Genomic DNA, 25,788 nt, shown 5'->3' with positions numbered 1-25,788 from the left:
CAACAAAGACAGAAAACATAATGATTATTATAACAGAATAATTTTTAAAGTGCTCATATTATGCTCATTTTCAGGTTCATAATTGTATTTAGAGGTTGTACCAGAATAGGTTTACATGGTTTAATTTTCAAAAAACACCATATTTTTTGTTGTACTGCACATTGCTGCAGCTCCTCTTTTCACCCTGTGTGTTGAGCTCTCTGTTTTAGCTACAGAGTGAGGCATTTCACTTCTGTTCCATCTTTGTTGGGAGTCGCACATGCTCAGTACCTAGGAAAGGACTACTAGCCAGTCAGAAGCAGAGTATGAGGGCGTGTCCTGACAGTACCTAGGAAAGGACTACTAGCCAGTCAGAAGCAGAGTATGAGGGCGTGTCCTGACAGTAGCTAGGTAAGGACTACTAGCCAGTCAGAAGCAGAGTATGAGGGCGTGTCCTGACAGTACCTAGGTAAGGACTACTAGCCAGTCAGAAGCAGAGTATGAGGGCGTGTCCTGACAGTAGCTAGGTAAGGAGTACTAGCCAGTCAGAAGCAGAGTATGAGGGAGTGCCCTGACAGTACCTAGGTAAGGACTACTAGCCAGTCAGAAGCAGAGTATAAGTTCCTGTCTGAAGTACCTAGGTAAGGACTACTAGCCAGTCAGAAGCAGAGTATGAGTGTCCTGACAGTACCTAGGAAAGGACTACTAGCCAGTCAGAAGCAGAGTATGAGGGCGTGTCCTGACAGTAGCTAGGTAAGGACTACTAGCCAGTCAGAAGCAGAGTATGAGTGTCCTGACAGTAGCTAGGTAAGGAGTACTAGCCAGTCAGAAGCAGAGTATGAGGGAGTGCCCTGACAGTACCTAGGTAAGGACTACTAGCCAGTCAGAAGCAGAGTATGGGCGTGTCCTGACAGTAGCTAGGTAAGGACTACTAGCCAGTCAGAAGCAGAGTATGAGGGCGTGCCCTGACAGTACCTAGGTAAGGACTACTAGCCAGTCAGAAGCAGAGTATGAGGGCGTGCCCTGACAGTACCTAGGTAAGGACTACTAGCCAGTCAGAAGCAGAGTATGAGGGCGTGCCCTGACAGTACCTAGGTAAGGACTACTAGCCAGTCAGAAGCAGAGTATGGGCGTGCCCTGACAGTACCTAGGTAAGGACTACTAGCCAGTCAGAAGCAGAGTATGAGGGCGTGTCCTGACAGTACCTAGGTAAGGACTACTAGCCAGTCAGAAGCAGAGTATGAGGGTGCCCTGACAGTACCTAGGTAAGGACTACTAGCCAGTCAGAAGCAGAGTATGAGGGCGTGCCACGCTAGCAGCTAGGTGAGCATTATAACGTGTTACAAAGTGACCAGGTTTGTCTCTGAAGTAAAGGCTGGACTACAGTAGAGCTGTTTGGAGCAGTTGGTGAACAGTGTTTTCTGTTGGAGATGTAAGGAAAGGGAAAAAGCCTAAAAGCATAATATGAGCACTTTAACCTTACCATGTAAAAATGTGTGCACTCGGTTTATGCAGTGTAAAGCCTAAAGCAAATAAACATGGATTATAAATTACACAAACAATGTAATGTTAACTTTGGTTTGCCTGATTTGTTTGAGGTGTGGCTGACTACATATACATGTATTTAACAGAATGGGGGTGACATTGTGCACCATATTATTGCTGGCTGTTTTGTCGTTGATCAGTTCCTTCGTTCTTCCTCTCTCGTTTCCTTCATTCCTTACCTCTGCTCCACATTTTCCTTCCTGCACCTCCTTCTCCATCCTTTCCCCTCCCTCCCTCCCCTCCCCTCCCTCAGGATCGCCACCATCGAGGTGCAGATCGCCAAACTGGACAGCGAGGCGTGGCCGGGGCTGCTGGACCCGGAGCGGGACCGCCTCATCCTCATCAACGAGAAGGAGGAGCTGCTGAAGGAGCTGCAGTACGTCGGCCCTCGCCAGCGCCTGCAGCCCAACGACGCCGAGAAGCTGGAGTCGGAGAAGAAGCGTCTGGAGCGAGACCTGCAGGCCGCCAGGGACAACCAGAGCAAGGCTCTGACTGAGAGGTGGGTCTCTGCTACAGATGGTCCCACATAGGGATCGACCCATACTGGGTTTTCAAGGCCGATACCGATTATTAGTAGTTCATTTGCAACCGATGTAGCCTGGCTCCGCCCTCCTACGTACTTCGGCTCAATTTTTATTTTCCTTCAGTACTACGTCTGGGTTTGCGGTATATTGGCGGGTATTCTCCGGTCGAATCATAAATGGATATTATATTGGACCCCTGGTTACATGCATATGAACATAAACACACTGAAAATAATACACACAACGGGGAGCACCGGAAAAAAGGTTTATGTCTCGTTTGTTTCTGTCTTTGGATGAAAGCAAAGCTGACATTAGCTGACCCTACAAAGCAATAACAGCTGGACCAGTGCCTGCATCTGTTGTTATACTCTTCCTTCATGTCTGGGGGGGGGGACTAAAGAGCAGTGTCATGGAGAAGGTTAGAGCGGGTGATGACAGACAGCGCTGTCATGTGTGTAACTGTGGTCATTATTGTCTCGTCTGCTGACGACACGGCTGACCTTCTGCATCTGTACACACGTCCAGCCTTCGGCTGATTATTTAGAGTTAGAGATGAACATGGCAGTCCTCTCTCTCTCTCTCTCTCTCTCTCTCTCTCTCTCTCTCTCTCTCTCTCTCTCTCTCTCTCTCTCTCTCTCTCTCTCTTTCTCTCTCTCTCACACACAGAGAGACACACACACACTCCTCTCCTGTCTTTGTCTCCACTCACTCTCTCTTCTCTACTCTCCTGTCTTTGTGTCCCCACTCTCTCTCTCTCCCCCCTCTTGTCCTCTCCACCTCTCTCTCCTCCTCTCTCTCCCCTCTCTCTCCCCCCTCCTCTCTCTCCTCTCCACCTCTCTCTCCCCTCTCCCTCCTCTCCTCTCTACCTCTCTCCCCTCTACCTCTCTTCGTCTCCCCTTTTCTCTCCTCCTTTCTCTCCCCTCTCCTCCTCTATCTCCTCTCTCTCCTCCTCTCTATCTCCTCTCCTCCTCCTCCTCTCTCTCTCTCTCTCTGTCACCTCTCTCTTCCTCTCTCTCCCCTCTCCTCTTCTCTACCGCTCTCCCCTCTCTTCCTCTTTCCTCTCCTCCTCTCTCTCCGCTCTCTCCCCCTCTCTCTCTCCTGTCCACCCCTCTCTCTCTCTCTCTCTCTCTCTCTCTCTCTCTCTCTCTCTCTCTCTCCCCCTCCTCCTCCCCCTTTAACAGGACTCCTGTTGTTCTGTGTTCAGACTCTACCTGAGCTCAGTCTCTCTTTGTGTCTTGTCTCCTGTTCCTGTAACCTGAGAGGCTGCAGAGCCTGGTTATAAAAGGAACTTGTTGTAGTCCACCTACACACACACACACACACACACACACACACACACACACACACACACACACACACACACACACACACACACACACACACACACACACACACACACACACACACACACACACACACACACAGACAGACATATGCACACACTCATGTATTCAGTGTCTGCAGGTTTTGCAGATGTCACAATCACTGAATCAGGGTCTTTGAGTACAGCTAAGTCTTTAATTTGTTTTGGAAGTTTTAAAGACTCCACAAACCCACGGAGGTATTATCAGATATATGGCCAATTAGACCTCCACTCAAGTTGGAGGAAGCTTTGCTGGGCATTGTGTGGCAGGTCATAATGAGAACGTCAAATGAAATGAGTAAGTTGCCCTTCTCTAAAAAAAAGTAGCAAAGCTAGCAGAAGAGAGAGGCAGAAGTCCGTAAAGCTCGGTCTGAAAACGCCCACACACTCCTGGAAAGAGCTCTGATCAGCTACATATTGCTGTGTCTGTGTTTGGGGCCTTTAAAAAATGTTGCCGTTTCTTGGTGCATGTTATTATAAAATCAGACCCAAACCTTTACACAAAAGTCGCTGAATGTACCGTACTTGGAAACTTCCAGATACATACACATTTTATCAGAGGTGGAAGAAGTATTCACACACACTGTAAAACTACTCTGTTACAAGTAAAAATCCTGCATTGAAAATGTTACTTAAGTAAGATAAGAGTATGTAATTTCCATAAGATCATCTCTCAATTCAAATCAAACCAGCTATTAGGCTAACTGAAATAAAACCATGCCAATCTCTAGGTATGGTGAAGGGTAAGTGATTATGGGGGGCTATTTTAATTCCAAAGGCCAAGGGAACTTTATCAGGATGCATAGTATCCTGGATCCATGAAATAACTGGCCTTTAAAAATAAACATCTGTCTGCCTCTATGGGAATTTAACATAGGGGTGGACTGACTTATGCCCCCTGCGTTTTAAGGAAGAACATTTATTTATTTACGATACATTATTCATTCACAAAGAAAATTGGTGTCCTTAAAGGTTGGATTTTTTGTATTTCTTTTTTAATTAAGGCATTAAGATCAATTTCCAAAAGATGATTTTTTTATTCCTCTTTTTAGTCAACTTTATGTTCATAAACTTATGAGTGCCACTGTAAGTATCATCAGGAAAATGTACTTAAAGGTCCTATGACATGGTGCTTTTTGGATGCTTTTATATAGACCTTAGTGGTCCCCTAATACTGTATCTGAAGTCTGCTTATACTTGTCCTTGCATAGCCTTAGTGGTCCCCTAATACTGTATCTGGTCTCTTTTTATATAGACCTTAGTGGTCCCCATAATACTGTATCTGAAGTCTCTTTTATATAGGCCTTAGTGGTCCCCTAATACTGTATCTGAAGTCTCTTTTATATAGACCTTAGTGGTCCCCTAATACTGTATCTGAAGTCTCTTTTTATATAGACCTTAGTGGTCCCCTAATACTGTATCTGAAGTCTCTTTTATATAGGCCTTAGTGGTTCCCCTAATACTGTATCTGAAGTCTCTTTTATATAGACCTTAGTGGTCCCCTAATACTGTATCTGAAGTCTCTTTTATATAAGCCTTAGTGGTTCCCTAATACTGTATCTGAAGTCTCTTTTATATAGACCTTAGTGGTCCCCTAATACTGTATCTGAAGTCTCTTTTATATATAGACCTTAGGGGTCCCCTAATACTGTATCTGAAGTCTCTTTTATATAGTACTTAGTGGTCCCCTAATACTGTATCTGAAGTCTCTTTTATATAGACCTTAGTGGTCCCCTAATACTGTATCTGAAGTCTCTTTTATATAGACCTTAGTGGTCCCCTAATACTGTATCTGAAGTCTCTTTTATATAGACCTTAGTGGTCCCCTAATACTGTATCTGAAGTCTCTTTTATATAGACCTTAGTGGTCCCCTAATACTGTATCTGAAGTCTCTTTTATATAGACCTTAGTGGTCCCCTAATACTGTATCTGAAGTCTCTTTCCCCAAATTCAGCCTTGGTGCAGAATTACAGCCACTAGAGCCAGTCCCACATTGAGCTTTCCTTAGGATGTGCCATTTCTGTGTCTGTAGCTATTGAGGGAGGGGAGGGGGCAAGGTGGAGGTGGGGGTGTGGCCTTGACCAACTGCCACTTTGCTCGTTTGAAAGCCATGATGTCTCTCTCTCTCTCTCTCATTGGTGGGCCAAATTCTCTGGGCGGGCAAAGCAGAGAAAGGGGAGGTAACCTTGCTCCTTATGACCTCATAAGGAGAAGATTCCAGATTGGTCCATCTGAGTTTTCATTTTCTCAAAGGCAGAGCAGGAGACCCAGGGCTCGGTTTACACCTATCACCATTTCTAGCCACTGGGGGGCCAGAGGCAGGCTGGGGGAACTCATATTAATGTTAAAAACCCTCATAAAGTGAAATGTTCATGCCATGGGAGCTTTTAAAGTACTAAATGCAGCAAAATCCTCACATTTTAGAAACTGGAAATGATCCAAACAGTCCTGTCAATCAACTAAATGTTTAATTCTCTAATCATTTCAGCTGGACTTTGTATTTTATAGACTACTTGTGTTTTGTGTGCAAAAATCTTAATTTGTAAAGTAACTAGTAACTAAAGCTGTCAGATTAATGTAGTGGAGTAGAAGTAGAAAGTGGCATGAAAAGAAAAGACTCAAGTAAAGTTCCTCAAATTTGTACATAAGTACAGTACAGTAGAGTAAATTTACTTAGTTACATTCCACCACTGCCTTTTATTGCTAAAACCACAAGTGCCACGGCTTAATATCTTCACCAAAATTTGAGACCCCATCTAAAACGGACCTGAAGACCCTGGTCTGAAATAGACAAGAGGATAATTGGCGGACCAGAACAGACCCATACAGAGAGAGAACAGCGACACTGGCAGCAGCATGATGCTCCACCAATTTAGGACCAGTTAAAAAGAGCAGTGATGCATCTTATTTTACACACACACACACACACACACACACACACACACAAAAAAAAAAAAAAAAAAAAAAAAAAAAAAAAAAAAAAAAAAAAAAAAAAAAACACGTCTTCACCCCAACACCAGCAGCAGTCTGTAACCTGATCAAAGGCTCTTTGGCCTGTTTCCACTCAAAGCATGGATCATAGTAACAGCTGTTAATGGACCCGTTTCCTCCAAACAAAGCTCATTCAAACAAATGACACCGCTATCACCTGAACACAAAGCGGCTGCTCACAACACCCCGCCAACATGTCATATTTGTTAACATTTGTTTTCCAAAGTGCTCACACCTCCAGCGCTAGCAGAGATGGCGGATTATGTTCAGTGTTTTTTTTCTACAGGGTTCGACATTAAGGTTTTTTTTTTGTTGTTGTTGTTCCTTGCCTGGTCGGGCAAGCAACAAACCTACAATAACTGCAAATTAGACACGTTTTATGCAAACAATAATCATGTGAAGAACTTTTAACGGTAGCCTGACAAGCCAGACCCACATCCAGATGTTGGGTCTGGGAACTCACCATTGGCAGGGCTCAATCCGAGGGGCGGGATAAACGGTTGTCTTTCAAATTCCCTCTGGACTCATAGCCAACCAGAGCAACGCTAGTTGATAGATTAAACTTTTGCCGTATCCGGTCGGCAAAACTCCGAACACATTTTTTAAGAATGACTTCAGTGCCGTTCTTTGTTCTTTTCTCAAAGAAAAGATTAACTCAGAGTCGCGGCCAAAGCCGATTCCAAAGACCGCTGTTCTCCAGCAGCAGCCATCTTCTTTGTTTTCAAGTAGCAGGAAATTCACGCGGAACCGTCGCATCTCTGCCGTCATTATGTTAAGCCCCGCCCACCGACTCTATACACGATGTGATTGGCCTGACCAGAGTTTGGTTTTTCCAGCTCGCAAGCCGACAGAGAGTTGCTAGACTGACCCTGGCTGCACATTACATTTGCTGCCGCTAGGGTGCGTCTAGATTTCTAGGCTACTTTAACAGCACTTAAAAAAACATTGGTACGTAGGATTGTTTGTTAAAAGATCTAAAAATCATTATAAAACTGTTAGCATTCAACTAGTCTATATCCACGACATTTCTTTTCCGGTGCCGCTGGAAATTCTGCCGGATGTCCTTCTTTTCAGCCGGATGTCCTTCACCTTCCGCTTCCTTTGTGTTGGCGTCCCCTTTCATTTCTTCAGCTGTCCTGTCAAAAATAAAGGCTGAAAATGCCCAAAAAAGTATCTTTAAACAAAAGATTAAATGAAGACATCACTTGCCACCTGCAGGTCTGTAGCTGACTGAAACAAAATACAGAATAAAGTTGTTTTCTTTTGGTCATTTCAGGCTGCGACTTCACTGCAAGAGGAACAAGCTGGTGCGAGAGCTGGAGGAGATGGTTCGACTGGCCACATCACTACACACTCAACTCAAGAGGTTTGTCCATCTCGTTTCTGCTTTTAATATCTTAAAGCTGGGGTCTTCAACGTGTTTTAAGCCAAGGAACCCTTAACTGAAAGAGAGATGGAGCAGGGACCCCCTACTAAAGAGATCTTGTATCTAAACGAAGGGGCTCTAAGGCTACATTTTGGTTTAAAAATGAATGTCATTTGCTACGTTCACACCTCGCATTCACGGCGCTCTGGCGTTTCAGAGCCTCTAAACCGGAGACATTTGAAAACACTTCTGACCCAGTTTTGGTTTGGGAAAGAAAGTGTGTTTATGGCGTGAGGTGTTGGTCCCGATGGACCGCAGCCTCCTGCCGGAGGGGAGGGGTTCAAACAGTTAGCGTCCATAATGTGAAAGGTTGACGGTGCCCGTCCTCTCTGTCTCCTCCAGGGATGCACCGAATCCAGGATTCGGCTTTGGATTCGGCCGAATTTTGGGCCTTTTGATGGGGTTGGGTTTCTGCCAAACCTTAGAATTTTTTTCCACCGAACCCTACGCTCGCACTGCGCGCGCCTCGCTGGTCAACTTAATGACGCCGCCGTCGATTACGGGAAGGTGTTTACGTAGGTGGAGCGTTCAATGCAGTAGGCTGTGAGAAAGTGAAAATGGAACTGGTGAGCAGAAAAAGTGTTGTTGTTTGGCAGTACTTTCAGTCAAAAGAAGGCCATTCGAGTCCAGCTACATGTTCAATTTGCAATGCCGATTTGTCTCGTGGTGGCGAGGACTAGTGGTGTCAACAATAATCGATTCGGCGATGCATTGCAATGCGGGGCATGCATGATTCAGCATCGATGCGGCAAAGTGCCATAATCGATTATGTCACTGTTTATTTTCTGGCCTTGAGTGGACAATAAAGTTGTAAAGTTTCAATTACTTCTGTATCAAAGATACAGGAGAGTGATAATACACACATAGCAGCCAATAAAATCTGTTGTTCAATATCCTCTCAAGGATCACTGTCCCGTTGAAGGGACACTGCGTTGCTGTAACCTCGATAAAACGTCCACTCATTAGCGTTTTTATAACTTTAAAGCATTAAATCTCCCAAATATACACACCAATTGAAAGCTTAGCCTCTAATGATTAATTTAAGCCCACATACAAAGCATAAGATGATTTATAGCAGTTACACAACTGTTACAAAGTAACAAAATAAAACAATTCAGCCATAATCTGCGCAGCTGTCGAGAGTGCATCCATACCTGTTTTCATTGTCCTTTCAGCAACAAAGCGGTATGTTGCCCAAAACTTGATTTTCATAAATCCCCAAGAGTACAAGGAAATGTAATATCCAAGCTTTATATTCCAAAACGATCTGTTCGCCTCACAATGTTGAAGTTTCTGGCCAAATCACAAGGGGAAAAACGCGAAACAATTTTCCATTTCCGCACTTGTTATCGCCGCTAGCTTCTCTGCCCAGCTTGCTACATGCTCAAACTGGGCGTCATAGAATTCCCTCGCTTCTAAGCTTTTGATAGACCTCTCATATGAGCCAATCCGTTCAGGTTTGCCTCTGATATGGCCAATGAAAGCAGACAAGCCGATGACAGCAAAACGGACAGACAGAAAAATCAATTTTTGAGTCTTTTGGCATCTGGATTTTTTCTATAATAACCTGAGACATGTTGCTATGGCCTGGGTGTATCTGTATATCACCAGATGTGTTTACAGTATTTTATTTTGATCATTTTACAGATGTATGACTTGGACGGAAATAAAAAAATCTCCATTCTAGCCTCTGTAACTCTGTGTCAGTAAGACCTAGAATCACCCTGACACTTGTAACAAAAAATTGAGAGTGTTTCCTTTCCAATGATGTCAGGCACACCCCAGAGTGTCAATGTATGTGGGAGCTGTACCACTTTTAATTTGGGTATGTCATTTAGACCAAAAAGCATGAAATTTCAGCCGAATCTTAACAGGATATCTGACTGATTGCCTCATGACTGATGAAAAATGTGACTTGTTGTGTGCAGTAGAATTTTGATGCATCGCAATGCATCGTAGAATCGAATTGAATCGAATCGTTACCTGGTGAATCGTAATCGAATCGTGAGGGCAGTGCCAATGCACACCCCTAGCGAGGACCCTAAACAACACACAACATGGCCGCTGTTACAACATTTGGTACGAAACATCGGAAAGAATACGAGTTGTGCATGAAGGAATCTCCAGACAGCAGCCGAAATGCTGTGGACGTTGTTTACTTCATTAACGTGTTTAATGGACTGAGGATGGGAGGAGGATTCGGTGTTCGGTCATCTGATTCAGCAGAATCTTAACCAGTGGATTCGGTATTCGGCCGAACCCCAAATATCTGGATTCAGTGCATCCCCAGTCTCCTCCTCAGGCTAGTTTCTCTCACTCTCTCGGTTTCTGTTCTCTTCGCGGCTCGTTTGTGATCCGGTCCGTCCTAGCGCTCCGATAGACATCAAAAGTCTCCCCCGGGGACAGGAACTCTTCTCTGTCTGCGCTAACGAGCCCCCCGCTTTAATTAGAGAGCTGCTCATACAGAGCTGCAGGGAGGAAATGAGAGGAGAGTAGAGGACAGACAGATGGGAGAAAGAAAATGACTCTTACTTTCCTCCTGAAAGTAGTCCCTCAAGTCCAATATTCAAGGCCTATTTTAGGTTCTCAATTTGGTGTTAAGGGTTTTAAATGGCGATGGACATCTCGCCTGCAGAGCTGGGAGATTCGAAAAACGAATAACCAAAAGATCTTGTGCAATTACTTGCTTAAAAGTTTGTCGGGCAAGTTTATTTATACAGCACATTTCATACATAAAGCCTATTCAATGTGCTTTACAGAATACATAAACCATACTAATGAAAAAAAGGAAAGTTAAAATGACAGAAGCATTGTTTTAAAATGGCTGTGATGAGTTTTTACAGGGTTCACATGGTGATTTTCGGCTGCACACTGAGACGTTGCAGACATTATTTTGAGAAAAATTAGTTTTCTAAAAGAATGAAAAAGAGAAGAGTGAGCAGTCAGTTAGGGAGGAGGGAAAGGAGGGCAAACTATCAGACGAAAGGAAAGTAGGAAACCGAGTCTGTATGGGAGACAGAAGTCTGCCTGCAGCGCTGCTTCCAGCTCCACACAACATGAAGCTTTCTTCATGTTGTTCCTCTTCATTTTTCTTTCCTCTTCTTGCCTAAGACTGCTGCTTTTTTTCTCCCAAACCTCTTCTATTTCTCTGTTTATCTCTCACCATTTGATTCCAGTCAGCTCACTGTGAAATAATACATATGCTGTTTATAAAAGCTATAAAATTAATAAAAAATTGTTTTTTTTCATGTTAAGCTGATGCTTGCATCCAAAGCAAAATGAAGCAGAATTTGATAAGTACCGTACCTCAAAGGTGCTGTAGGTAGGATGGCGAAGATCCAGGACTTAGCCAAAAATTTTAACATCGACAACTTCTCAGTCCTTCCCCCCCCTTTCTACTAAAGCCCAAAACGGTCTCCTAAGCCCCTCCCCTCACAAGGGAGAATGAATGCGTGTGCATGAGCAGTGATTGACACACATTTAGACCCCACCCTGGCCCTGATTGGTGCATATGAACAGGGAGCGATGGATTTTTGCAAATCACACTCCAGGCTGTAGGTGGAGCCAGAGGAGCCGGATTTTTTTTATTTTTATGACCTGCTTCATGTAGTTCTACTGGAACATAGGGTCAGTTTCAGCAAATATGACAGAAAGGTAGTTGGTTATATATAACTTGTTTGTGCAGTATTGTTTTTAGCACACTTGCCGTTGTAAAGGGCGTTTCTTTACGGTGCTGTATAGGTGCCGATTTATGTTTTTCTCCGTGGGTGCTCACGGGCGCATGCCCTTTAAAAAAAAAAAATTAAATAAGTTACAGTAGTCAAAAATATTTGGCATTTCAGAACCTTAGGAAATGGACAGCGGCCGACACGTACACACACATGCCTATTATATTATTATGAATAACTCAATAATAAAGCCGTAAGGTAGGCTATCTTTCAACTCAGGACAGCGCCACTTCTCACAAATATAGATAGAATTGGAGATGAGAAGTTTAACTGACACGGAGGGTGGGTGGGGTCACTAAAGAGGCGTTTTCATCCGAGAGACGCTGTGATTGGTGGATAGGATATGGAGCAGGGGACTGACAGCGACATAACCAATCCCACTATGACAGATGCTCCACTTAGCACCAACTGCAATGTTTAATTTTAAATGAATGTGGCCTACTGGCCAAAAAAACAACAACATTTAAATGAATTTCCATCAGCACCATCATACCTGTAGCACACACTGTCACTGCTGTTAGCTACATTAGCTAGGAAGCTGTCAATCAGGCTTTAAATTGCATTCTATATCATGTAGAAAGATACTAAAAGGTCTTAAATTTCACTTGGTGGACTGTGCAGAAATCGTATGAGACTTTTAAAGTGTTTAGTTTAGTTGGGATTGTTTCTGAAAAGTGGTTCAATTTTTAACTGTCGTGAGTCCATGTTGGAACATCTGAAATGAATTAACAAGCCACATTAATTTATCATCGTCTGCTTCTCAGAAACAGAAATTATTCTGCACTCCAAGTCACAGCTGTTTTCCGTGCCGCCGTCTGACTGCATGGAATAGCACTTTAGGAACAGATAGAGACGTATTTAATTAAACTGCTGATGTCAAAAGAGAAAAAAGGTCCCAAGACCAAGGCACTCTTCTTGTAAAAAAATTTAAAAAGCTGTTTAATATGGAAATCTTACATTAAAAAAATAGAACTGGGCAGCAACCCCCGCGGATCAGCACAAGATACAGAAGAAGAGTGCCCTGGACCTTTTTTTTATAGGAATAGACCGATGATCGGCCCTGGCTGATTATCAGGCCGTTTTTCTGGCAGTTTGCAGATTATCTGTATCGTGTTTTATTTGACTGATAACCAATAAAGTTAATTATAAAAAAGTGGTCTACTTTGGCGTGGCTCCAGCTCTGTGTCTGTCCCTCTGCTCCGGTTTCTCTCACCGCTGAGTCTGACTTAATGTCCCGCCCACGCAACCCGGTCTCACGGCAGTTCGTGAAATGGTCACGTTATTTAATCTATGGATTTGTGTACAAGGACACGTTTTTCTCGTTTTTCTATTATTTTTTTTTTCGTGTTGGTGAGGACGATTTTTAAAGTAATGTATTTAAATGGGAAGCGTATGAAATGCCGAAAATCCGCGTAGGGGGGTTGGTCGGGGTGGTGGACGGGTCAAACAACGCAGGACTTTCACCCCAGAGAGGCGTGTCCTTTCCCCGTTCTCCTGTCCCGGCGTGTGGCGTGTCCTTTCCCCCTTTCTTCTTTTCCGAAACCCAACCTCCTTATAGATGCTGACCAACACGAATACATTACGTTCTCAGCAACACGAAATTAAGGAGACAATCGTGTCCGTGTACACCACATGCGTCAAACTCAAGGCCTGCGGGCCAAATCCAGCCCCTCACAAGTTTTGATCCGGCCCGCATATCAATTTAGGTTCACAATAGATTTTGGCCCGCCTAGTTGTGCGCAGAAACCAAAAAGACGAGAAACTCTTTTCAAACTGTAATTATGCGATACTCAAAGCAGAATTTGGCAGATTTGCTGACTTTGAGTTTCAGGAATTCCCACAGAAGCAGAGAGTTTTCATATTTAGGCTGTGAAACCGGTTGCTGTAAAAAAAAAAAGGTATCATTATTTTGCTTGATTTGCGAAACTCTATGATGCTAAGGAACTTTTTTTTTGAGAATAGCTATATGAGACATGCAATAATACAGTCAAATATGTTTGACTTAGATTAAATAAAAGCATGTCAAACTCTACGTGTCTGGCCCCTGATGTGATTCTTATTTCCAAGTGTGGCCCTTAGTGAAGTTGAGTTTGACACCCCTGGTGTACACGAATCAAGAGATTAAAAATAACGTGACCGTGTTGGCCCACAACGCGATCTGACTCTCTGTTATGTTGAATGTTTCTAATTTATTTAATAATTGCTTAAAGCCTTTAAACAAAGTTTTGTGTTGGAGTTTGTAACAAATCCAAAATCTTAATTTTGACTTCAAGATTTTCATTTTCACAGAAAATGCATATCGGTTCCAAATATCAGTTGTTGGTTTCATTAACTACTAATAATCGGTTATCGGTATCGGCCTTGAAAAACCAGTATTGGTCACTCCCTAGTTTTTTCTCTTTTGAAGTTTTGTCTTTCCTTTCAAAAGAGCACTTTGAACTTCTGAGTACTCCAGGCTTTTCTTCTTAAACTGCTGATGTGTCGTCTTAGATCATAACTCTCTCTCTCTCTCTCTCTCTCTCTCTCTCTCTCTCTCTCTCTCTCTCTCTCTCTCTCTCTCTCTCTCTCTCAATTTCATGTTGCTTTATTGGCATGACAAAAAATACATCTGTGTTGCCAAAGCATCAGAACAAACATACATATAAACAACAACAAGGAGTAAATACATCTGATATAATAATACAAGTAAACAGGATAATTATGATATAAATGCAGACCCTAAACAAATTCTCTCTCTCTCTCTCTCTCTCTCTCTTCCAGCCTGTCGGCCAGCACTCTGTCCTGTTCGTCCGGCAGCAGTCGAGGCTCCCTAACGTCCAGCCGCGGCTCGCTGGCCACCACCTCCAGCCTGGGCTCCACCTCCTCCCTCAGCTTCACCGACCTCTACCTGGAGCAGCCCGAGCTGGCCGACCCGGACTTCCAGAACAAGCTGGACAGCCTCCTGGAGGGCGGCCAGGGAGGCTACCGCCCCTCCAGCTCCATCACCACCATACACGAACACGAAGTAGTGACGGCCTCCGGAGGCAGGGACGCCGGGAGGCCCGCGGCGGGCAAAGCGGGCGTGGTCGGGTGCTCCGCCGGAGGAGGCGCGGGGGAGGGCGTCGGCGTCGGAGCCGAGTCGGGGTCCTCCAGGGTTCCGGCGCTCCGGCCGCCAGAAACCCCTCGCTCCATGAGCTCGCTGTCTCCGCGCTCGTCTCTTTCCTCGCTGTCTCCGCCGTGCTCGCCGCTGGTCACAGACTCTAGTTTCCTGTCGGGGGAGACGTTCGCGGGCCAGACGGGCCCCGGCGGGCTGGGCCTGGATCTGGAGCTCCACAGCCGGCTAGCGGAGCTCGAGCTCAGCCTGGACTGTCAGGAGCAGCGGCAGGAGGAGCAGCGGCAGGAGGAACAGCGGAGTCCGGCGGGGCCGGGGGAGAAGCAGAACCACAACACCACGCTGGGCGAGGAGGTCAAAGGTAAAAAACGGAAAGACTCGGTTCCTTTATTCTCTCTTCTTCTCCGAAAATATTCACGCACTCATCCCAAAGGTGACGATGAAAAGATGCAGCAAAAGATGCGGTTGAGGTCTGGGCTCGGTGTGGACCAGTAAAGCTTTTCCTAGCCTTTCATTGCCAGACCTTCCTCCACAGCGCTGTGGAGGAAGGTCTGGCTAGTCCACACAGCATTTCCGGGATGGGAGAAAAACGTGCTCTGGTTTATTGGAATTTCTCTAAACCAATCACTACGTCGTATTGGGCGGTGCTAAGCGCCGCACGGAGCAACGGTGCCTCTGCAAAATAGCCTCGGGAAGGAACTTGTTTTGGTGGAACATGTGTACGTTTAAAAGTAGTTTTAGTCGTGCAACAGAAAACTCCGATTGGACAGATAGTCTAGCTAGCTGTCTGGATTTACCCTGCAGAGATAATGATGAAATAAGGAAATATTGTGTAAATACATACAGTTAATGTAGATCAGGGGTGTCCAACTCAACTTCACTAAGTGCAACACTGGTAAATTAGAAAAATGTTTATTGTGTTTATTGACATGCTTTTATTTATTTTATTTTATTTACAGTTTGGTCCACATTAAGCCCTAAGAAAGTCAGGAAAAAGTTCCTTAGCCATCGTAGAATTCAGCAAATCAAGCTACAAAAAAAATGCATTTTTAATTACATTTTTAAATTCAGGCTACTACACAGCCGACTCACAACAATCTGTTAAATACCCTGAATGTGAATTTCTGAGTCTCGAAGTCGGTAAATCTGCCAAAATCTGCTTTTAAGTGTGGTTTAATTTCAGTTTGAAAACCGTTTCCAGTCTTTTTTTTGTTTGGCGCACAACTACGCGGGCCAAAATCTATCGTAAACCTGAATCGACATGCGGGCCGGATCAAAATTTGCGAGGGGCCGGATTTGGCCCGCGGGCCTTGAGTTTGAGTGATGTGATGTAGATAATCGGTGGGCTGCATATGTTTTCTGACTCTGGCGATAAAACTGAGATTAGCGCTCATAATCAAGTTTATGTTCTGCTTGTTCAACGCTTGTTTGGTCAATTGCTCTTAAACACATTCAGAGAGGATTTGAATCGCTGTTTTTATTCTCAATTCTTATCATTTTGGATTTTCCTTGGGGGCTGGCTAAAACCTCTATGCAGGACAAACCTTGTAGCTTTTTGAAATGTGTTTATTGTGCCAGTTGATATCGCGATGACCATTAAAAAAATATATATATGTAGGCCTAGATATATTGTGCAGCCCTGACGAGCACCAATAAGACAGAGACAGGAGGCTACGAAGAAGACGGCAGACATGCTGGTGATGTAACGCCTTTATCTCCGTTTCACTAGACTAGACGTCATTGAAAACACTCCAACTTTATTGGAAAGCGGGATACCAGGAATCCTCCTCTCCACTCTGGTGTGTGCGCTGAGATATGTAATACTGTGTGTGAAACCTGACTGCTGGCGGGAGCGATGAAGCCTGAGGGGGGAGGGGGGGGGGGGGTGAAGGTTAGGAGGGTGTTAGATTACAGCCGCTAGGTCACCCGCGTGTGCTGTTTGAACTCGCCTATTTCTTTTGACATTTTTATCCACCTGTCCGTGGTACAGTTTGAAAATTGAGTGAACTACATCACGGTCAATATACAGGCTAGCTAGTTAGAGCTGCGAAGAGGAATCGATTCACCGATTAGTTGTCAACCATTGAAGCACTCGCCAACTTATATGATAATCAATGAATGGGTTTGAGTCATTTTTTTTCATGAAAAAAGTTCTCTGATTGCAGCTTGTTAAATGTGAATGTGTTCTAGTTTCTTCACTCCTCTGTGACAGGAAACTGAATGTCTTTGAGTTGTGGACGAAACGAGACATTGGAGGACATCGTCTCACTTCAGTAACGTTAGTTGTGGAACTCCAGTAAGTAGACTAGGCTGTTTTATTCACTTTAAACATTGGAGGAAGTGATTCTTTTCTCTAATATAGATGGTTTTTAATTAATTATATAGTAGTCATGGCAAAAAAATGATGATGTTAGTGATTATAACGTTACCTAGCTCGTTTGGTAGCTTGCTTAATAGCTTGTTGGAGAGTTAGGGGGTTCAGTTCTCAGCTCGGCATCATCTGAATTAGAGAAAAGAGTCACTTTATCTGATGTTTGAAGTGAATAAAATCCATTTGCCAGCCTACTTAGTGGAGTTCTACAACTACACATCCTCTACTGTTTGTGTCCCTTTCTATAATTGCTCTTGAGAAAGTTCATGTTTATTGTCGTCCCATCCCCAACTGTTGGATGAAATGTACGCCCATGCTAAGAACATTAAATAATTGCCTCCATGAGCTGCGTGCCCCTGCCGCTGCCGCTCTCGCCAGTGAAATGAATTAAAGCTGGACTGTAGTAAAGGGTCAGTTACAGTGTGAACCGGGCTGAGAGCTCGCTGCAGGTGAACGTGACTCCGGGTTCGTGTTGCAGCCTCGGGTGAAAGGTGGACGCGGTTTCTGGTTTCCTGTTCACTCTCCATTGCTGCTGCCAGGGCTGAACATGTGACCCAGCTCTAATATACAGTTAGGGGGGGATACTGGCAATACTTTATCGAAACACAGGTGCCAAGTAGCGCTGGGCAATATATCAATATTATATCGATATCGTGATATGAGACTAGATATTGTCTTAGATTTTGGATATCCTCATATCGTGATATGACATAAGTGTTGTCTTTTCCTGGTTTTAAAGGCTGCATTACAGTAAAGTGATGTCTTTTTCTGAACTTACCAGACTGTTGTAACTGTTCTATTATTTGCCTTTACCCACTTAGTCATTACATCCACATTACTGATAATTATTTATCAAAAATCTCACTGTGTAAATATTTTGTGAAAGCGCCAATAGTCAACACTACAATATCGTTGCGGTATTGATCAAGGTATTTGGTCAACAATATCGTGATATTTGATTTTCTCCATATCTCCATATGAATTGCACATGAGAATTTAACTTTTTGGTACTAGAAAAGAGCTGGGCGATATGGAGAAAGTCAAATATCACGACATTTTTGACCAAATACAGTGTTGATATTGCGGCCATACTATAGGGTTGACTATTGGTGCTTTCACAAAATATTAACACAATGAGAGTTTTGATAAATAATCACCAACATGTGGATACAATGAATATGTGGTTGAAGGAAAATAATAGAACAGCTAGAACAGTCTGGTAAGTTCAGAAAAGTTACTGTAATGCAGCCTTTAAAACCAGGGCAAGACAACACTATCAGGATATGACGATTTCCAAAATTCAAGACGATATCTAGCCTCATATGTCGATGTCGATATAATAGCGACATATTCCCCAGCCCTATACTAGCATAATAAAGTCAGTAGGGCTGGATGTCACCAATGATTTCCTCAATCGATTTGATTCCGATTCACAAGGTCCCGATTCGATTGCGTTTCCGATCAGATATATATTCGGTTAGAGAAATTTCAGTTACACTACCAATTTTACTTGGATATAAAAGACATTCTCAGAGAACTCTGTAAATTGTTAAAACAAGCAAAGAGCAAACCTGAAATATTTTTTTTTATAATACACCAGGTTCATGTTTACATTAAGAACTGACCCCCAAAAAGTGTGTGGTGGGTTATACGTGCATGGTGAAAATGTATATTAAAAGATCATTTTCGGGATTTTATTAATCAATATCAGATCACTCAAACTATTTTTTTTTATTATTATTTTATCCCAGCCCTAAAAGTCTTTTTCAGTCCACTAGATAGAAAATTAAAGTGAGATGAACAAACTTAAATGTATCTCATTTTTTTGGGATAAAACACACACCTTTGGGGACATAAGTTGGAAAAAAAAAAGGTAATAAATTACAGTAGATCGCAGAATATCAGAATATGTTTAAAATCGCAAGAGAATCATATGGTGTCGTGACATAAGTATCGTGATAATATCGTATTGTGGGGTCTCTGGTCATTCCCAGCCCTACCTGCAGTCCAGTAAGGCTGGGAACAGATTAGTCTTTATCAACGACGTGTCCTTCATTTCTTTAGTTCAACATATTTCTTACAAGGTCGTTGGCCATCAGATGATTCCCTGAAAAAGGATCTTCAGTTATTATATTGAAAGCCGGCAGCCAAAGAGAGCAGAGCTTTGAAGTGAAGGGGAGGCCGAGGAATTTGCCGCGATGGAAGTATTTAACCTTTTAATGACCAAACATTTGCAAAAGATGAAAGCCAGTTTGTTCTCCTTGTCTTTTTGATTTCAGTCACGATCTCGTCACAAATCAATCTTTCCAGCCCAACCAAGAGCATTCTCGGTAATTACATTTTCATGAGATGCCGCAATGCCGCTGTAAGAGCCGGACGTGTTTCAGAACAGTCTCGGATTTTAAGTTCAGCAGTGGTAATGTACGAGACGACGTGATACAACTTAATTGCCAGTTCGAGCTGAAACTCATCTTGTGTTCCCGAGCAGCTCCGCTCCAAGAAAAGGAAAAATACACACAGAGTTAGACAACAATTACACATATAGCATAAATATACATTTTCATGTTGGGGGGGGGGCCTCAAAACATCTCTAGAAACTTCTCAAACCACTTCTTCAGCTCTCTCATTTCGGTTGGATGTCCTTCACCTTCCTCTTCCTTTGTGTTGTAATTTTAAACTCTGGTGGATTTGTGAGCACTATGGTTAACTGCTCCTCAGATCTCTGCAGGGTAAATCCAGACAGCTAGCTAGACTATCTGTCCAATCTGAGTTTTCCGTTTCATGACTAAAACTACTTTTGAACGTGCAGCTGGATACTTTACGAATAAAACACATTTCAACATAAAACAGCCAGGTTCACGGTGATTTTGGCTGTCTTGACTTCTCACAGTGAGACACGTGATCAGGCACAGAGAGAGAGAGACACACACACACACACACACACACACACAGACACACAGACACACAGACACACACACACACACACACACAGACAGGCTACAATTACCACAGCTTTCCCCACTCATCCTGTCTCTTTTTATCAGAGAGAGAGAGAGTCTCCCTAGCACATGTATTTTAAGCATATTTTAAGCATTAATTTATATTAACAAGATTATGTTCTGTTTGAGTTTTTGATGAAACGTGGCAATGCTTCTCGCTGCTGCCATGTGATATTTTGAACATCAGTTGGCTTAGATATCGTCTTAAAGTTTTATCTTTCCTGGTTTTAAAGGCTGCATCACAGTAAAGTGATGTCATTAGCAACCTGACAACAATGTCCGGTATATAGAATGTCGCCAGACTTATCCTTAAAAGTCCTATCAAAGAAAAATCCATGATAAAAGTCCTTTTGTAAACCTAGCTGGATCTTCACCTTGTTTTTCTCCTCCGGTTGTCTTTAGACTCGGCACCCCAGTTGCGCGGGACGGGGGCGGGGCCAAAGAAGATGGGCGTGACCTCAGCGGTGTCTGACGAGTCGGTGGCTGGCGATAGCGGTGTGTACGAGCCTTCAGAGCGCAGGTACCAAGACCTTTTTATCCACAAAATACATTTTGTAAGATGAACGCCCAGGATGGCCGTGTAGATTGCCTATTTGCACTCGGGACATCAAATTTACTTGTTTAGCATTTGTATCCTTTGTATTCTTTTGTAGTCTTTGATAACAATCTCAGGAGCATTTCACTCAAAATATTACTCGTGTATGTGACAAATGAACAATTTGTATGAAGTTGTAGTTGTTCAGAGAAAGTAGTAAGTCGCACATACATACACAAAGATTTACATGATACAAAAAATCCTGTCTATTATTGCACTTAAGAAATGTTTTCCCCTAAACTTGACCATAGATATTTCCTTTCTTTTTGGGAAATTGTAATAATTTTTCGACACATTTTCATGTTATTTCCAAGTAGAAACTTGAATATACCATACCTTTTTATTGTGTTTTTAAATCGCTAATACAGAGCATGAAAATGTCCCGTCAGTCTCACATAATATTAGAGCTGTAACAATTCCACATTTTGCTGTACAGTTAATTGTCTCAGAAATAATTGCGATTAACAACATAATTGTCTCAAATTAAAAAATTATTAATGTATAACTTTTTCAAACAAATTAAAGTTTTGAATGAATCCCAGAATACATCTTTTGGTTATGTATGACTGTTATGTGACCCAGATAATGTAGTAACTAAATAAATAAATGTAAATATATGGCCTATGAAGTAAACAACAGCTCTTTATTATCATAAAATATTTTTTCTAACTGTAGGCCCCCCCTCCTGCCATTTTTGCTGCTATGAATGTTTAATGGGTCTAACAACTAACAATTGAAGTAATAATTAAAATATAAGTCTGACCAAATGTCACTTATATAATTACAATTTGGCATATCTAAATATGCTACAATTACCAGTCATACGCCATAAGATCTTAGCTAATGTTAGCAATAATTGCAGTTAAACAAATAAACCACAATTATTATTATTATTATTATTTTTTTTTTTTTTTTTTAGACCAGGGGCGATTCCAGGATTTTTTTTTAAGTGGGGTGGCACAGGGATGACCAATAATCACAATACAGCATAGAAAATCTGTTTACAAATATAGGAAATATTGGATAGCATAGAACAACACGATGTAATTCTGCTAAATAAAACCTCACATTCATTATTAGTTTCACTTGTTTTCATTTAAAACAAATACAATACACATTTTCTAAAGGCTCAGTCTGCCACTATTTAAGAACAATCAGCCGGTGCCACCCCGTGCCCCCCTTCTAGCCCCGCCCCTGAATTAGACAGTTATGTAATAATTGTTCCAGGCCTACCTGATGTTTTACTCTGAGGTATGTGTGTCTGGGTGGTTGTGTTTTCCTCCAGGCCGGGCCTCCCTGCAGACCTCCCGCTCGCCTCCTACGAGGAGCGGTTGGCGCTGGGCTGCTCTCAGGTGCAGCTCGGCTTCCGCTACGAGTCCAGAGACCAACGCTTCACCATCTACGTCATGCAGCTGTCCAACTGCAGCGCCCTCTGTCTGCCGGCTGACCAGAAAATGTACGTCCTTTTACTTTGGTTTACTAGAGAGCAGTGTTGTAGTCAAGACCACCTAAACCGAGACCAAGTCATCACCGTGACCCGAGTGTCTCGAGACAAGACCGAGACTTTGGGGGGTTGACACAGAGTCAAGACCAAGACTTTGAGGGTTTGAGATCAAGACAAGACCAAGACTTTGAGGGTTTGAGACTGAGACAAGACCAAGACTTTGAGGGTTTGAGACTGAGACAAGACCAAGACTTTGAGGGGTTGAGACGGAGACAAGACCAAGACTTTGAGGGTTTGAGATCAAGACAAGACCAAGACTCTGAGGGGTTGAGACTGAGACAAGACCAAGACTTTGAGGGGTTGAGACGGAGACAAGACCAAGACTTTGAGGGTTTAAGATCAAGACAAGACCAAGACTTTGAGGGGTTGAGACTGAGACAAGACCAAGACTTTGAGGGTTTGAGACTGAGACAAGACTAAGACTCTGAGGGGTTGAGACCGAGACAAGACCAAGACTTTGAGGGGTTGAGATCAAGACAAGACCAAGACTTTGAGGGTTTGAGACTGAGACAAGACCAAGACTTTGAGGGGTTGAGACTGAGACAAGACCAAGACTTTGAGGGTTTGAGACTGAGACAAGACCAAGACTTTGAGGGGTTGAGACGGAGACAAGACCAAGACTTTGAGGGGTTGAGACGGAGACAAGACCAAGACTTTGAGGGGTTGAGACGGAGACAAGACCAAGACTTTGAGGGTTTGAGATCAAGACAAGACCAAGACTCTGAGGGGTTGAGACCGAGACAAGACCAAGACTTTGAGGGGTTGAGACCGAGACAAGACCAAGACTTTGAGGGGTTGAGATCAAGACAAGACCAAGACTTTGAGGAGTTGAGACGGAGACAAGATCAAGACTTTGAGGGGTTGAGACTGAGACAAGACCAAGACTTTGAGGGTTTGAGACTGAGACAAGACTAAGACTCTGAGGGGTTGAGACCGAGACAAGACCAAGACTTTGAGGGGTTGAGATCAAGACAAGACCAAGACTTTGAGGGTTTGAGACTGAGACAAGACCAAGACTTTGAGGGGTTGAGACTGAGACAAGACCAAGACTTTGAGGGGTTGAGACGGAGACAAGACCAAGACTTTGAGGGTTTGAGATCAAGACAGGACCAAGACTCTGAGGGGTTGAGACCGAGACAAGACCAAGACTTTGAGGGGTTGAGACCGAGACAAGACCAAGACTTTGAGGGGTTGAGACCGAGACAAGACCAAGACTTTGAGGAGTTGAGACGGAGACAAGATCAAGACTTTGAGGGGTTGAGATCAAGACAAGACCAAGACTTTGAGGAGTTGAGACGGAGACAAGACCAAGACTTTGAGGGGTTGAGACCGAGATAAGAACAAGACTTTGAGGGGTTGAGATCAAGACAAGACCAAGGCTTTGAGGGGTTGAGGCTGAGTCAAGACCAAGACTTTGAGGGGTTGAGGCTGAGTCAAGACCAAGACTTTGAGGGGTTGAGGCTGAGTCAAGACCACACTAGTGCCACAGTCCCACACCGCATGCCACGAAAAAAATGTGGAAAATGCTAACCATAGGCGCTCCTCAAACTGAACTAAAAGATCCACATTCCCATTAAAAAAAACACCCACAGAAAACAAATTAAGATTCTTCTTCATTCATCTCTTTTATTGCCATAAGTGTATCATGAGAAATGCCTTGATGAAATAATCAAAAGGCAGTTGTGGTCTTGCCCGGTCTTGAAATAAAGTCCTCTTTATCTGAGAGCGAGGTAGAAATGCGGTCGATTCCGAGATGAGACCGAGACCTTCAAAAAGTGGTCCCGAGACCAAGACCGATCTCGAATCTGCTAGAGAGACGCTTGTTCAGGAAGTAATTTAGGCATCGACACCCATTCAAAAAGTAACTGCAAAGCCACATTTAAACCCAACAACAAAGAAGCCGACAAGTTGAAACATTACACGGAAAAGCCTCACGTGTCCAAACCAAGGTTATAATAGTTTTTAATTTAAATTTTTTATTTTATTTTATTTTTGACTTTTGGATTTCATTTTCGTTTGAGTTAAATTTCAGAGTGTGTTTGCTAGTTTTAGTTTAGTTTCAGTTTTTCATTGTTGGATGGCTCATTCTTGGATGACTCCCTTCAGAAGGGTTGAAAATCGGCCACTTTACCTCCGTAGCGTTCAGCTTAGCGTGGCGCCATAGCAACCATAAACACCACTGGCTCTAGCCGTTTGCTGCTTCCTGTTTGGTGCTGGAGGGAGAGCACCCATTGGTTGTTGACAATGTTCACATGATTTAACTTCACTACCAAGACTTAAAACGTACGATAATATCAAACATGTTTGATTTTGTCAGAACGTCAAGATGGGAAAAAGACTGGAGCTGAGTTTTATGACCACCTTACACCAAATGATTGAGGCGACGGGAGCGCCCCAACTCTAGCAAGACTCAGGATTTTATTCCGATATTGGAAATTAGTCTGCGACAGTGGAATCGCTTGAAAAGTCGTTTTGTATAAGGTCGGCATTAGATTTAGTTTTTCTTGAAGGTTTTAGTTTACTAAAAACACGTTTCACTGCTTATTTTCGTATCCTATAATAACCCAGGTCCAAACAGCGTCACGGTAACACTTGTGCTTTGCGTCTCCTGCAGGTATGTGCGTTCGGCGGTGCTGCCCTGTGTGGAAGCCACGCGCTGCCTCTTCCGAACGCGCGGCTCTCTGCCTCAGGACGTCGTGGACGTCAACGAGGTGTTCAGCATGCAGATATCCCACAGCGCATTGCGGCAGAAGACGCTGAGGGTCGACATCTGCAACACCAGCAAGTCGGGCCATGAGAAGTGTCTGGTCAGTAGAGCTCTCCTACGGAAGTCAATCTGTTTCATCGGATTTTGAAATGAAAAAGCCATTGAATTTTTAGCACTGAATATTTGCGCATTGAAATTATGTATCTGAATTTTTTGCCTCTGAATTTTACTCTTCAACTTATTTTCACCTTTTATTTTTCAATGTTCACAAATTCAGAATCAAAAATTCTACGTAAAAAAAATTCAATATACCAAATTCTAGAATCTAGAATTGATTGATTTTCCTTGGGTTCCCGGATGATAACATTGCATTTTATACAGCTGAATTTGTCCTATTACCTATTTAATTTTTTTTTTTTTTGTCCAGGCGGGAGCCCAGATCAGCCTGGCTGATGTCAGCTGTTCGGAGGAGAGATGCACCAAGTGGTACAACCTGCTGAGTCGCGCCTACATGCCCGAGATGAACAACAAGGAGAAGGAGAGCAGAGCAGCCGGCGGCTCCGACAGGGTACAGAGGGGTGGGGGGGGCACCGTCACCAGTGGACTGTTGGTTCACCTATGAGCGCATACTTTGACTTCTAGAAGTGGAAATGAGTGTTTTCCTTCAGAGCTGTTGCTCACTCGCTTTTGCTTCTCCTTCTTTGTCGGCACCTAAAACTGTTAGTTTTGGAGCAGAACAGACACCAAACCAAGCAGGAATAATGAACATTTTCAGAGAATGAACAACACCAAGACTGCGGCAGCTGTGGCAGTGTAGCACAGATACATGTTACACGCACACACATTTGTAAGTGACGTATTATAATAAAAAATGGAAAGGAATAGACTCAAAGCGAGCCCCCAAGGTGTCGAAAGCGAGCCTCGAAAGTGTCGAAAGTGAGCCTTGAAAGTGGCGAGCCTCCAA

General features: G+C 43.3%; 1 protein-coding gene across 1 annotated transcript in view; it reads left to right on the top strand.

Moving 5' to 3' along the window:
- Nucleotides 1-25,788, top strand: part of wwc1 (WW and C2 domain containing 1) — a 67,212-nt gene that overhangs the window by 26,093 nt on the left and 15,331 nt on the right. The window contains exons 9-15 of the mRNA XM_039777952.1: nucleotides 1,778-2,023; nucleotides 7,680-7,769; nucleotides 14,318-15,009; nucleotides 20,421-20,538; nucleotides 21,899-22,069; nucleotides 24,732-24,924; nucleotides 25,252-25,392. Of these exons, the coding sequence (XP_039633886.1) occupies nucleotides 1,778-2,023; nucleotides 7,680-7,769; nucleotides 14,318-15,009; nucleotides 20,421-20,538; nucleotides 21,899-22,069; nucleotides 24,732-24,924; nucleotides 25,252-25,392 (1,651 nt within the window). The remainder of the gene's footprint in view (nucleotides 1-1,777; nucleotides 2,024-7,679; nucleotides 7,770-14,317; nucleotides 15,010-20,420; nucleotides 20,539-21,898; nucleotides 22,070-24,731; nucleotides 24,925-25,251; nucleotides 25,393-25,788) is intronic.

The sequence above is a fragment of the Perca fluviatilis genome, chromosome 16, assembly GCF_010015445.1.
Source record: "Perca fluviatilis chromosome 16, GENO_Pfluv_1.0, whole genome shotgun sequence".
Taxonomy (NCBI): domain Eukaryota; kingdom Metazoa; phylum Chordata; class Actinopteri; order Perciformes; family Percidae; genus Perca; species Perca fluviatilis.
The sequence above is the reverse complement of the archived record's forward strand: the minus strand, read 5'-3'. Positions and strand labels throughout refer to the sequence as shown.